The sequence below is a fragment of the Scomber japonicus genome, chromosome 14 (assembly GCF_027409825.1).
Source record: "Scomber japonicus isolate fScoJap1 chromosome 14, fScoJap1.pri, whole genome shotgun sequence".
In the NCBI taxonomy this organism is placed as follows: Eukaryota; Metazoa; Chordata; class Actinopteri; order Scombriformes; family Scombridae; genus Scomber; species Scomber japonicus.
In genome coordinates this window covers 17,503,904-17,518,743 of record NC_070591.1, presented here as the reverse complement: position 1 = coordinate 17,518,743, position 14,840 = coordinate 17,503,904, and the positions used below count along the sequence as shown (strand labels likewise).

Genomic DNA, 14,840 nt, shown 5'->3' with positions numbered 1-14,840 from the left:
TATGATTGATAATACTGGTTGCTTCTGTGCCAGGGAGTATGAATGATGAAAACCATAGATGAGGAGGAGAGCAGGGGTAGGGGAGGAGAAAGAAAGAAGCTGGAGGGAGGGCCAATTATCTTATTGTTTAACCCACTCAAGGTGGAGGCCCATCAATCTGAAAGCACTTACTCAAATGACTCATGTTTAGCCTTTATAAAAGTTTAATTGGCTTGTATAATTAACAGTGAGGGGAAAGACATATCTGTGGTGTGACTTGGAGAAAAGAAAAAAAAGACCTGTCTGGATGAGAAGTGTGCATAGCCGACAGGATGAAAGTAAGTGATCTTATTGCTGTTATAAATAAATAATTATTAATCATTCATTTGGTTTCAAACAAGAAAAAAAAACACCACTAAAAATATAACGGAACTTTATAGTTTTCCTTTCGTTGTTACTGAGCTGGTGTTTATGGCTGTTACCTTGGCACCTATGGGTGCAGATGAGGCACCACCTGACCCGCTGGGAGGCGTGTCAAACTGCACTCGGATCTGTGTCACCTTCAGTGATACCTGTCCCACATGCACCCATCGGCGATGACAATAAAGCCAAAGAGCGGTGCAGTCTTTAAGGTAAATGCAATTCCTACAATAAATCGTAGAGGTTACATTTGAGAGTACTGTCCTTTTATTCTCGTTATATCACGCGTTAAATGTCCACTGGCAGAGGCGAGGACAGATTATAAGGATTTATGTTGACGTTGAGGGATTAGGGGACAGAGCCAGAATGAAATAGCCTAGGCAATGTTTTGGCATTGATGTCGGTGCTGTAGCTTGAAGGAGCCAGTAAACGCGTCCTACAGGAGAAGGTGAGGAAGTTGTAATGGGGGGGTAGATGCTGCAGTAGGAGACCATCATACTTGGACTGTTCGCGGTTACGCGCTTTTTGCAGCTGTAAAGACGCTGCGCAGAAAGGCATAGGCCGTTACGCAGCCGTGTTTACTTCTGCGGAGGTTTTGTAAAATCGATGCCACTTCAGAAATACCATCGAAAGCGTCCGTTTGTAAAGGTCATCTCATCCATAAACCAGCCTGTGCGCAATTGTGTCCTCTTTAAGTGCGTGTCTAAAATGCATAATCTACAATCATTGTAGCACAATTATTGTTTCTAAGTGCATCCTCAGTGTTTCTAAGTGTGGAATTCAAAATATTCACTTTCAGATATGATGGTTTCTTATAAATATGACGTCAAACCCCACATATGCACAGTTTTAAATAGATGCTGTGTGTGAACTCTTTCTGACCCTGAACTTCCTCTCTGTGTCCCCCTGCTTTCTCAGCCATGAGTCAGTTTCGGGCGATAGTGGGTGTGCTGAGGGGCGGGCGTGTTGGAGGGAGTCAGTGGCTGCGAGGGCGTGGAGGAGGCCCGGCCAGGCGCTGGGTTGATCCCAAAAGAGGCTGCTCCTCTGGGGCAGCTGTGCCTGTTCCCTCGGCGGTGGCCAGTAGTTCCAGCTATGTGGAGGAGATGTACTTCGCCTGGCTGGAGGATCATAAAAACGTCCACGAGGTAATAGTGTGAAACTGAAAAAAATATTATTTGGGAATATTGAATCAATTTTTTTATTTGCCCATGAATGTACATTTGTAGAAGGGGAAATGTGCAGTACTTCTGGCACCAGGGTTAGTTTTGCAGCCAAATTACATACAGTTCAGCATATTATGTCCAACCTTAGGGCACTTAATAAATGTTCACTGGGGCATGTATGACATGCTTACGGCAACGTCCTCGATTTCTGTCCAGCCTTTCACCATCATTTCACCCTACCCTGACCTCTCCCCTTCTTCTCTAGCTTACATTGTAACTAAAAGGCTAGAAAAATATTAAAATTGACACACTCCACTATTTATTTATTTATTTTTAATCAAAGAGCAGCAGGGATATTTTGTTCCATGTTTTTGATGGATCTGTTTGCCTCTTTTTGATCTGTCACTATCTGTGTTCCAGTCCTGGGACACGTTCTTCCGTAACATGCAGGCCTCCAGTCCGTCTGGCGAGGCGGGAGAGAGACACCCCTCTGCTCTGCTCCAGGGCCGAGTGCTGTCCCACTCACCAGACATGGCACAGAAAGTGGTGGAGGACCACCTGGCTGTGCACACTCTCATTAGAGCCTATCAGGTAGCTACTTCTCACTCACCCTGCCCAGCTGTGAGAAACAAACAAACACACACACACACACACATACACACACACACACAGCTTATAATGTGGATTTATGATATTTACAAATGAAAAGATTGATTACACATCTCATGAGCATCCATTTAAATCTTAATGCAGTGTCTGTGTACAGAATTAAGATATCATCTGCCACGAGCCACAACTGACTATTTGTATCTCTGATGTGTTTTGAAAAATGCATCAGACAAAATCCACTTGACTTGCCAAAACAGATGCAACTGGCAATGAGCGATGTTTATACTGGGTGTCCTTTTATTAAAAGGAATATACAATTTGTTTGTCACTGCACGAGGTTATGCAAATTGCAAGATTAACTGTAACCTACTTACCCTGGCTGCTTTTTGAAAATGGAAATATCAAAGAGACTACTTAAACAAAACAGGTGGTAACATTTCCCCTTGCCCTCAAATTAATTCGAGGAACTATCCGAGGGATTTATTAAATTCTGTCTTTTGGCAAAGACGCCGCTTTTATTCCCAGTTTGTTGCAATCCTGGTGGGAATGGGAGTATGTGTGTACATAGACATAAAAGCACTCCCACGGGGCTCTTTCCTTAAAGAGGTTGACCTATTACAGAGTGTTGGCATCTCAAGCTGTTTATACTCAGCATCATGAAGATTTCTTAATCTCTCTTGCCTGTCACTTTTCTTTTTTCTTTTTCTTTTTACCTTTTCTACTCTTGCCTTTCCATATCTCCACATCTCTGCCTGTCTCCCTGTGTAGATTCGTGGTCACCATGTTGCCCAGTTAGACCCTTTGGGAATCCTGGATGCTGACCTCGACTCCTTTATTCCCTCTGACTTGATCACCACCATCGATAAATTAGGTGAGACTCACAACCCCGTGCACTCAGCTTGGTCATGTCCCACATTACAAACAAATGATGACTAAATGCAGACAAGAGGATGATGTTTGTCAAGTTGTTGTCTTGAGTTGATTGTCTTAACTGTGAAATCCATTTAAAACGGGCCATATTGTTTCAAAAATACATGGAGGTGTTTTCCACATGTATTCTTGAAATGCTGATAGAGAGGTACAGTAAAAGGTTGATACTGCAAGTCTAATTATACATTTTTCTGGTTCAGACTTTGTACAGTGGAGGTAAAGAGTTCTTGTTTTATATTCCTCTCTCCTACCTAAAGGCATATGGAGTTAACCCACAGGCGGTATATCTACTCTATGCTGATGAGATTCCCACTATAGAAGTCCTTGCTTCTAATTAACTCATGATACTTGCGGAAGGATTTCTGTTTTAAGCTTATTCTAATTACTTCAAAACTGTAATTCGCCCTACAATGAAAATATCAGATTTTTCCTGCATTTTATTTCAATAATATGCATCCCTCTGAGGGTTTGCACAGTACACACATGTGCATTATACACACATTTATGATCTGGGTTTGCATAACTCATCAGACCCAAGAGTGTAAGTGGTATTTCAGTCTAAAAAGCCCCATCACGTTCTCTGCCAAGTCCGAGTTGGTCAGCCTAATGCTGTCATTAATCTCAGGCATAGCTCTTGTCATTCTCCATTTAATTTAGTGGACTGAGGGTCGGAGGATGTGGGACGGCCGCAGAAAGCAATCGAAGTCTACAGTAATAGCTAGTAAAGAGGAAAGAGAGAGAGAGAGAGAGAGAGAAAGAGACATTGTTTCTGCTGGCTGCTGTTATCAGTGATCAGTGTGTGTCAGGACATAGCGTCGCATTATGCATTGTCACCAGGCGTATAGTTCCCTAATGAACGCTAATGACAGCCTCCGTGGTCCCTTATTTGGTCAGCTGATAGTACATGAGTCTATTCTTGGCCCCCTTTGTCTTTGCTGCGTTCCTAATATGATTTGCACCTGTCTCCTCTTATGTTGTCTGTGATCTTGAGCTTGACCAGCTCCCTCAGGTGGGCTTTGTCAGCACGGAAATTTATGTGGGGCCACTGATACTGATGCTGTGTCTCTACAGGTCCTGCTTTTGGACTGTCTAAAAAATACTGTACATCCTGGATAATTTTTTTTTTACCTTGTAGGTTGACCATTAATTGCAATGTAGGTTGGTTGTTTGATCCCCAGTTCCTCCCATCCATGTGTTGAACTGTCCTCAAGCAGGACACTGAACTCTAAACTACCTTGCATGGCGCCATTGCCAATGTTGTGTGAGTGCATGTATGAGTGAGTGAATGTGAGGCAAATTATACGTGCTTTGTCTCTTAAGGTATAAAGCATTTAGTCTATAAAGTGTACTAAAAAAATTGCCCATTTCAATGTCCCAGAGCCCAAAATGATATCTCCAATACTTACCTGTTCTGTCTGATCAACAGTTTAGATCTTAAATTAACAGTATTAAAAAAAATCTGAAAATCCTCACTTTTGAGAAGCTGGAGCCAATGAATGTTTGGCGTTGATATAATGATAAACCTATTATCATAATGGTTTGGTCAGTAATTTCGGTTAACAGGTGTGTTCAGTTTTGTTCAAATGATCACCAGAAAAAGTGGAATAACTCAAACATTTGCATTAAACTTTGATGAAGGCATATCTTTGGCGTTATGAATGTTATTGTGTTGAAAATTATTTGTTTTGGGTGTTCTTTGGTCTGACAATTTGTGATTTTCTGTAATCCAGTTAGAGTGCATTAGAAATGTGCTCCATGCAATTTAATAGCTTGTTCCCTCTACAGTGAAGTACTAGATTTTTTTGTGAATTTAAAAAATAAAAGGTTTAATGATCATTTTTGAAATTAGTGTATTTTTGTTAATACATGTCAGTAGACTGGCCTTAAAACTCTTCATCAAACTTGTTCCACATGATGTCATTAAAGGTTTCTACGGTCTTGATGAGTCTGACTTGGACAGGAGCTTTCAGCTGCCCTCCACCACCTTCATCGGAGGAGGAGAGACCACTCTTCCTCTAAGAGAGATCATACGCAGACTAGAGGTATTTTCTTTATGTGCTTGTGTCTACAAATGTGTGTAATGGAGAGAGAAGGCTTTAACACTGTACAATTTGCTTTTTAATCCCTTCTTTTTTTCAGATATCCTACTGTGGTCACATAGGAGTTGAATTCATGTTCATTAACAATGTGGACCAGTGTCAATGGATCCGTCAGAAATTTGAGACTCCAGGAATCATGCAGTTCACTAATGCTGAGAAGAGAACTTTGCTAGCCCGCCTGATCAGATCCACACGGTCAGCAATGATTAAAGATCTAATGACTAGCATTTTGTTGACAGGACGATAACTCACGTTTAGTTATAGCTCACATCAGGGACTCACATTACATAAACAAAACTCTGGGTTGCCCATATATTTAGAAAGATAAACACCCCATTCTTCATTTGAGCTCATTTTCATCTTTGATGAACAATCTCAGGACTCACAGTAGGTTCCTGGAGGTGATCTTATTGCTAGCATGCATACTCATTTGCTGTATTCTTGTTTGTTCCATGTTGCTGCAGTGTTATCTTTAACTTCAGAGTTCTTATTCACACACACAGTCTTGCTGAAATGAATTTACTAAAATCTTGAGTATAAATCCTCCAAACCACCATAGCATTGTTACAGAAAATCTTTACTGTATTCCAGCTCCAGTATCATCATTATCAGTCAGTAGCAGTATCAACAGTTCTGTAAAGCTAGTGGTTGGTGGTACAGACAGACGTCCTCAAACTTTTATAAACAGAACTATTTTATGTCTAGGTTTGAGGACTTCCTGGCCAGGAAGTGGTCATCAGAGAAACGTTTTGGTCTGGAGGGCTGTGAAGTTCTCATCCCTGCTCTTAAAACTATCATTGACACGTCGAGCGCTGCAGGCATCGACAGTGTGATCATGGGGATGCCACATCGGTAATGTGCATTACAATCTCTGTATGCATACAGGTAATTCTTTTCCCTCCATCTGATAAAGACTTTGTAAACTCTGCTTCCAGTGGTCGACTGAATGTCTTGGCCAATGTTATCCGTAAGGAGCTGGATCAGATCTTTTGCCAGTTTGACCCTAAATTGGAGGCTGCTGATGAGGTGAGGAAACTATTGATACATGATTGTATGGAAAACTATCAGAGTAAAATAGGTCTAGAGCATTCAGCTGCTTTATTTCATAACCATTTCTATACCTGTAGGGCTCAGGGGATGTCAAATACCACCTTGGGATGTACCATGAGAGGATTAACCGTGGGACAGACAAGAACATCACGCTGTCACTCATGGCGAACCCCTCCCACCTGGAGGCAGTAGATCCAGTGGTTCAGGGCAAGGCCAAAGCTGAGCAGTTCTACAGAGGGGACACTCAGGGGAAAAAGGTAACAGTTACTCTAACATGTACACGGTGGGAGGATACATTGGTGTTATATACTGTGTTACCTTGTGATGTTGAGTCAGTTATGTGATTTTTTTAGGTAATGTCTATCCTGATGCATGGTGACGCTGCTTTTGCTGGACAAGGAGTTGTGTATGAGACCTTCCACCTAAGCGAGCTCCCTTCTTACACCACACATGGTACGATCCACGTGGTGGTCAACAATCAGGTATAGGAAGTTTTACTGTCAATATAACACAATCCCACACATTTACCAGAATAATAAATATTATATGCGGCAGTAATAATAATACTATAGCTAATCCTAATTTTACTGATTTTATTTTTTACTACTGCTACTGTTACTTCTACTATCATTAAATAATAACAACTGGGATTGATCAGTATTCTATTGTCTGGCGATTGTTGACTGGATGATATGATTATATTGTTTTATTGTTTTGCATATTCTGTAGTAACAAAATGAGCTGTTAACCTTTAGTTTACACATGTACAGAGATTCTCTGGCATTATTCATCTACAGTAGAGCACATTTTATTGTACTGAATGTCATTTTGATCATTTTGTCTGTGATTTTAGGCTTTAAATGTCAAGCTATCAATTTTGAAGTGTGATTGTTGCCCTCAGATTGGCTTCACTACTGACCCTCGTGTGGCCCGCTCCTCTCCTTACCCCACTGATGTGGCTCGGGTTGTGAATGCACCCATCTTCCATGTAAATGCCGATGACCCCGAGGCTGTCATGTACGTGTGTCGGGTGGCTGCAGAGTGGAAGACCACCTTCAACAAGGATGTTGTCATTGACCTTGTCAGTCACAGCCAAGCCTTAATGGATTAACAGGAAAACACAATTATAAGCACACACACAGAGATATTGTTTTTAAGATGCGTGTGTGTTTTTACAGGTTTCTTACAGACGGTTTGGCCATAATGAAATGGACGAGCCCATGTTCACCCAGCCACTGATGTACAAACAAATCCGTCGACAGGAGCATGTGCTGAAAAAGTACTCTGACAAGCTCATTGCAGAAGGAGTGGTGACACTGCAGGAATTTGAGGTTTGTGATCTAATGCTGTTTGCTCTTGTTAAATATACTGTATATTGGTAGTCGTTACTGTATACTGTTTTATTTTGTATCACTATATGCTGGACTATGTGCATTAAATCACACTTAGATATTGCAGTGCCTCCAAGTAAATATGTTGTGCCAGCACTGAGTTTCAATTTACTGCCTCAGTTCAATCACCCAGCCTCACAATCCCTCACATAGAGTATATATTGCTCAATGAAGTTAAAGTATACCTCAGATTTTGGCCCCATTCGCTGAGGTTCTTCATCCAAAACAGAAACTTTGATCGTATAATCCATTCTGAACATTTTTTCATACCAGATGTCAGAGAAATACTGCTGCACCTCGACTACTTCCTGGCATTTGATGGACATTGTTTTCTGTTGTGTGGCCTGCTATTTGGACCCTTGCAAAAAGCCCATTTGTAATATAGCAAGGCAGAACCATTACCGCTGCTGGAGACTTTTTTTTCTCTTTCTCTAATACATCTTTCTGTCTCATTTTCTGTTTCCTGCTGTCTGTGTCAGCTATGTACAGTGTTGGTTGGTCGGCTGTATTACAGAAAATTGTGATTAAATTAGACTAACTTTGTATCAGATCATATGCACTATTTCTCTTAGTTCCCAACACACATTATCAAATGTGGTTGCAGGAAGAAGTTGCCAAATATGACAAGATATGTGAGGAAGCATACACCAGCTCCAAGGATGAAAAGATCTTAAACAACCGACACTGGCTAGACTCCCCCTGGCCAGGTAAAAACAACTATTATCCCTGCATTTTGGGGACACCTGATTACAAAGTCGGTAGATGAAGTGACGTGAACACCTGTACAATGTAATGCATTCCAATAACTCTAAAACAAATACTACCTTTGTGAAGCTTATAATGTTCACCTTTTTGTGGAAGATTTTTTTTTCTTTTGGTTTGACTTTCTCTGCAAATATTTTCTATTCCTGTTGGAGTGACGTTGTGTCTTTCTGCAGATTTCTTCACAGCTGAGGGAGAACCCAAGAGCATGAGCTGCCTCCCTACAGGATTGGACGAGGAGGTCCTGCAGCACATTGGCCAGACAGCCAGCTCAGTGCCTCTGGAAGATTTTAAGATCCACCCTGGTGAGTGTAGTCGCTCTGTGAGGAAGAATATTCAGCAAAGAAACAGGCAAGCACAACATCAATGATACTGATGAGCTGTGCTAGCAATCAACGCAGAGAAAATGTCTCTATGGAACAGTATGGGATTCATGCTCCTGAATAATGCCACAATTACCTCATAATATTGAGGCTTTTTTTTAGAGCAGTTCACCATTAACCACATCATTTCCTAACAGCAGGTGTTTTGCCTGCACAGCTGATTGGACTCACACTGTAGCCTTTCAGAGTGCCATGAGGGTTTTTAATGTTATTTACAACACAGTATGTCAGTCCATTGCATTTTACACCCCCCCCTTTCCCAGTGCTCTCCTCAAATATCAGCTGTTTAGGTTTTTCTTTTGCTGTGTGTTCTTCAGGTGTGTCTCGGATCTTGCGTGGTCGGGCTGACCTGGTGAAGAATCGGCAGATGGACTGGGCTCTGGGAGAGTACATGGCCTTCGGCACACTTCTCAAAGATGGAATCCATGTGCGACTCAGTGGGCAGGATGTAGAGCGGGGCACCTTTAGGTGAGTCTGTGTCATCACAACTCAAAACTAAAAGGACTTTTTATTTTATTTTTTTATCTCTTTCCCTGTTGCATTCATTGTCTCTTCTGCACCAGTATGAGCTGCTGTACTAAAGGATCTTCAAGTGTAGTTACTGAAGAAATAAAGTGTTTTAAATATATTGATTTTTCCCATCTAGGTTTTTATAGCTTTGGAGTCCTTGAAGAGTCATACCCTCCACTTACTGAGTGAGCTCACACACAGCTTTATCTCTCCTTACAATGATGAAGGGCTGGGTGATATTTAATAACTTTCTGTGGAATTACATCATTTAGGAAAATATCTGATATTGTGACAGTGATTTACACCATGTCACCTAACCCTGCTATGATTCTTAAATTGATATTGCCCTAAATCTACTATTTTGTAATCAAACTGGCACATTTGTTTTTTATGTCAGGGTCAGCATGCCTGACCAAAGAACACTCTCCTAAAGATGGTGAATTAAGTAATTGGTAGGGTGAGGTTGGTGGCACAGGGAGTCTGACAGGCAGAAGACGTCAGCACAGTCTCCTGGGAACTGAGAAACCCACATGCTGTTGTCATGGTATGGAAGGAACAAGTGACACATGAACAAAAACCAGCTCCCCCTTCCACTGTGCCTGTCTGGTCTGTCCCCTATCATTTCTCTACCAGCCCATCTTCACTGACACAGCCCCCCACCCCCCTCAGCTTGCAGCGGCATACATCACACTAACTAACCAGAGGCTATGGGGCTTCTTCTTTTTGCCTTGCATTTACCACTGACATACTTCTACCCATCTGCCGTCCCCTCCAGCAGGTTAATTTGCCTGGCTAAAAAAAAGACATCAGTCAAGCACTTCATCTCTGCATCACCTGTTGTTTATTTGAATCCTTTTACCATTTCATCTAAGAATCCAGGTTTTAGCCTTTGTGTTACCTTTTATTCTTATTGTACTTCATCTATACTTTACCTCCTACCACCCTTGATTGCTTCTATCCTCCTCCCACCTTCACTTTTCTCATTCCCCACTACTCTGTTTCCCTCCATAGTTCTTAGCAGCTGAGCATATTGGCATGTTACAGTCGAGTGAGCCTGCTTGTGTATCTGCGACGTACGTAACAGTGCGGACTAATGGATTCAGTCGTCGTGTTTGGGTGGGTTGCATGCGCTGCGCACCCCTTTCTCTGACTAATGGGGCCCCCAGGCAGAGTGTGTGTGTGTGTGTGTGTGTGTGTGTGTGTGTGTGTGTACGTGTATGCACGCATGTACACCTAAAAGAAAGAAAGACAAAAGAGGTGGGTACACAGTTTATGAAGCAATCCCAGAGAAATACCTCGTTCTCATGAGGTTTTTCGGTCTCCGAATTGAGAAAATTAAACAGGAAATCATGTGGTTTACCTCAGTTAATGATGGATTCTCTCCATTTCATTCTTTCATCAAAGGTTATCTTGAGGAGAAAGTGTATATCCTGCAAATGTAGAGCAAGGATCAAACAAAACAATTATGCATTATGTGCCCTCATTAAACTAATTATGGATGATATTATTCAAAGGACTCAACTCAAGATAATCTAGTCTTCTAGGGGATAATATATCACATTCAAGATAATAATAAATAGATTTAGGTTATTTCCTGCAGTTCTTCTGCCTGACATTACATAATCTCCAGCGCCGCGCGTGTGTCTGCGTGTGTGTAGACGTCATTAAAGTGATGTTAAAGGGGTTTAAGTGATTGTCTGATCGTGCTGGTTTTGAAGGCTGATTCCTACACTGGTAGTGAGTGGACGGTCAGAGCATGTTAACGTTTGGCTCTTCGCACCCATCATCCCTGGTTGGGCCTCATACTGATGGAAGATGAGGAGAGAGCGCGGTACTTTTAATGAAGTGCCTGTACCACAGGCTATAATGTGTGTGTTTAGCCTGCATCTTCTACTCGGTTAAGATTGTTTACATAAATTATTAGCGAATCTGTTGTTTTCCATCAGCCTAGAGTCCTGACAATCTTTATTTCTGTGTCAATATCCTTTTGTCTCAGTAAATACAGACCTTTTCTTTTAGTCCTCTAAATACTTGTGGTGAAAGGTAGATTAATTGATTAACCATTTAGCAAAACTGTGTAAATATACTGCTTTTCTCAATTTTACATAATGATAAATGGAATATCTTTGGGTTTTGGACTGTGGGTCAAACAAAACAAGCAATTTATATTTGTTGACCTTTTATAGACTAAACAATGTATCGGTTTATGGTAAAAAAAAAAATCAGGTCAATAATGAATATTAGCATAATAGCAGTTGCATTAGTTGTGTCACAGCCTCTTAAATGGTTGTTTTTGGTTAGATCCCACTTCATCCATTAATGTCAGCTAAATGTACAGATGATGTCATTACACTGATTGATTTTGTTATGCCCCACAGTCTTTTTAAGTTCTCAACACGGAGTGTCACCACAATGGATGACATGGGACAACAGTCGTTATTTTTAAAAAAAAATGTAAGTGCCTGTTTCAGTCTTTGCCTCACTTATGTTTATAGTCACCGTCATCACGTTCTGCATGACCAAGAGGTGGACAAACGTATCTGTGTTCCCATGAACCATCTGTGGCCCAACCAGGCTCCTTACACTGTCTGCAACAGCTCTTTATCAGAGTACGGAGTTCTAGGTAAGGCTGAGGTCTCTCTGGCTGTACAGTGTGCTGTACTCTAATAAGTCATTTTGTGGCTCTGTGTAATGATGACTGTGACTTCAGGTTTTGAACTTGGCTTTGCCATGGCCAGCCCTAATGCTCTGATCCTCTGGGAGGCCCAGTTTGGAGACTTTCACAACACAGCCCAGTGTATCATTGACCAGTTCATCAGTTCAGGCCAGGCCAAGTGGGTCCGCAACAATGGCATTGTCCTACTGCTGCCACATGGGATGGAAGGAATGGTGAGAAGTGAAAATCAGCCAGGCTGTTCTGCTTTAGAAAGTTGAATAATTCTGTAATTCTGTAGATGAATTTGGATTTTGTTGCAATATATTACATGGGAATCCATTTTGTCATTATGTGTCCTGGTCTTGTTCTCTTCTGTCATCAGGGTCCTGAACATTCATCAGCCAGACCTGAGCGCTTCCTGCAAATGAGCAAAGATGACCCTGATCACTTCCCTGTATGTTCACATGTACAATTCACCTTCATCAACAGCTTTATTCCACTGTGTGCTGCAATACCTTCCTGTTTGATTGGCTATACTGTAATGTCATGACCACTGCAGTGATGGCTCAAGTGATGAAAAGTATCTTCATTATGGCCTTCAGAGCCTCGGTATTCAGCAGTAACTCAGGTCCCAAGGGTGAGCTGGTGTGAGGGAACATTAAGGGAGGGAGGCTATATCAGCAGAAGCCAAGCCCCCGCAGATTCATTTACAAATGGGATATTGATCAAACTATTACTGGGAGCATAGTAAGGAATTAACATGCTCTGTAACGTGTGTGTGTGTGTTTGTGTGTGAGGGTTGTCGTACGGTACATCTCTAGCAGAATTATGAGAAAAAACATTGCTAAGATTATAATTCTAAAATTGCATCTACATAAAGCTACATTTATTTTTTCAGAGTCAATAACCCTTTAACCCTAACCCTTTTAAAATGTATTTTGTAATTGACTTTTCTTTTACGAAGGAGTTCATTGGAGATTTTGAAGTCCAGCAGCTGAACGACTGCAACTGGATCGTGGTCAACTGCTCCACGCCTGCCAACTACTGTCATGTTCTCAGACGCCAGATTATGCTGCCATTCAGAAAACCGGTAAAGCGTAACATTGTCTTCATTATATTTTATCTCTGTTGTGCTTAGATTCAGTTTGTGCTTCTCATGTAACCGTTGTTTGGAAGACATTTTCTAAAACCCTCTTATTTAGAAGTATTTTGTGCTTCTTTGAGGTAAACAGTGTCAGTGTCAAAGTCTCAAATATGAATATGTGAGAGGTACAAACTGGAGTTATATCTTTATTTTGTTCATTATGACTGACATACTGTTAAAAAGAACTGTTTTAATGCAATACTGGGTTCGTAATCTACCCACCTTATATACAAATGTGGAACTGAATGTTCTTAATTAGTACTCTGAAGTACAAAGGTGAAGTAGTAAAGTTTTTGGTTGTAAATAACTCTTTTTCTCATTTGTATATGCAGAGCTCTTTTTTCAGTTTCTTACCATTTTCAGCCACAGTGACTGTCTTAACTGATCCCCTGTCGCACGTAAATGCAGTGCTTTGCGGAGCATGAAAAAATGACTTCCTTAGCAAATTTGTGAGGAGGCCAATAGGGAATAATATTGTTTGTGTTGTATGAAAAGGACTGAAATTTTGGACTTGGTCGGTTGAGCACGAAAGGTTTTATTTATTTGATTGTTAAAGAAATGTTTTGTTTTCCCAGTGCTGATGTTGCGTGTTATATGGTGGCAACAAATTAGCGTGAAGAGATTAAAACTTTATCTCTTGAGTTTTTTTAAAGCCCACAATGAAGATATGGATGACAGAGTCAATCTGTTGTTTGTCGTTGACAGAAACTTTCTCCCTTTGTTCACAGTTGATTATTTTCACTCCCAAATCTCTGCTGAGGCACCCCGATGCAAGGTCCAGTTTTGATGACCTCGCCAATGGTAGAGATTTACTTGCACTTGCAAAATTTGACATAAAAATGTACCACAAATGTTGGTCTACAGTTATGGGAAATCATATTTAATGTTTGCAGGTACTAAATTCAAGAGGTTGATTCCAGACATGGGAGCTGCCAGTCAAAGCCCTGGCCAAGTGAAAAGGGTGATCTTCTGCACTGGTAAAGTCTACTATGAACTGGCTAAAGAGAGGAAACTGCAAAACCTGGAGAAAGACATTGCCATCATCAGACTTGAACAGGTGAATTTTATTCTTCTCCAGTTTGTTTCATATTCCACTCCATTATTTCCTCCTCCACTTAACCTGCAGCTTCCCCCTCAGATCTCTCCATTCCCATTTGACCTGGTCAGAGCAGAGGTCGAAAAATATGCCAATGCTGAGCTGATCTGGTGTCAGGAAGAGCACAAGAACATGGGTTACTATGATTACGTCAGGCCACGTTTCCTCACAGTGGTGGCCAACAAGAAACCAGTTTGGTAAGTGTTTTTGTTCACTTGTCATCGTATTTCTTCACAACACACTTTGGAACAATTCACTGAGAGAATCAGGTGAAATCATGTGTCAGTGATGACAGCTCAAACATCTCAATGGCACAAACCTTTAATGTTTCTTTAAGGTATGTGGGACGAGACCCTGCAGCCGCTCCTGCAACAGGGAACAAGTCCACCCACCTCAATGAGCTGAAGAGGTTCATGGACACAGCTTTCAACCTGGATGCCTTCCAGGGGAGGGACATGTGATGGATCCCTGGAACATGAGGCAAACTGGAGGTGCATTTTCATCTCCGACCACCATGGGCTATTTATTAAGATGAACAGCTCTTTCAAATTTTTGACAATCTGGAGTATAGTCTAGTGTTTTTAGTGCTTATTTTACATGTGAAAGATAACTGAATTTTGCCTGGATCACACTACACTACATTTACGT

General features: G+C 41.3%; 1 protein-coding gene across 1 annotated transcript; it reads left to right on the top strand.

Moving 5' to 3' along the window:
• Window positions 1-1,370: 1,370 nt before the first annotated feature.
• On the top strand, window positions 1,371-14,769 carry ogdhl (oxoglutarate dehydrogenase L). The gene is made up of 22 exons (XM_053332495.1): window positions 1,371-1,544; window positions 1,983-2,153; window positions 2,940-3,042; window positions 5,028-5,143; window positions 5,241-5,395; window positions 5,906-6,052; window positions 6,136-6,226; window positions 6,328-6,507; window positions 6,604-6,732; window positions 7,152-7,331; window positions 7,429-7,581; window positions 8,246-8,348; window positions 8,580-8,708; window positions 9,104-9,254; window positions 11,792-11,919; window positions 12,007-12,185; window positions 12,335-12,406; window positions 12,917-13,042; window positions 13,825-13,897; window positions 13,990-14,153; window positions 14,235-14,389; window positions 14,530-14,769. The coding sequence occupies exons 1-22, from the start codon at window positions 1,503-1,505 to the stop codon at window positions 14,651-14,653; spliced, it is 2,871 nt and encodes a 956-aa protein (XP_053188470.1). The 5' UTR covers window positions 1,371-1,502; the 3' UTR covers window positions 14,654-14,769.
• The last annotated feature ends 71 nt before the right edge of the window (window positions 14,770-14,840 follow it).

Excerpts from the sequence above, each read along its gene's own strand:
- ogdhl (XM_053332495.1), top strand. The coding sequence starts at position 1,503 with ATGTACTTCGCCTGGCTGGAGGATCATAAAAACGTCCACGAG. Across the intron at positions 12,407-12,916 it reads ATGACCCTGATCACTTCCCT|GAGTTCATTGGAGATTTTGA; the intron begins GTATGTTCACAT and ends TCTTTTACGAAG. Across the intron at positions 14,154-14,234 it reads CCATCATCAGACTTGAACAG|ATCTCTCCATTCCCATTTGA; the intron begins GTGAATTTTATT and ends CTTCCCCCTCAG.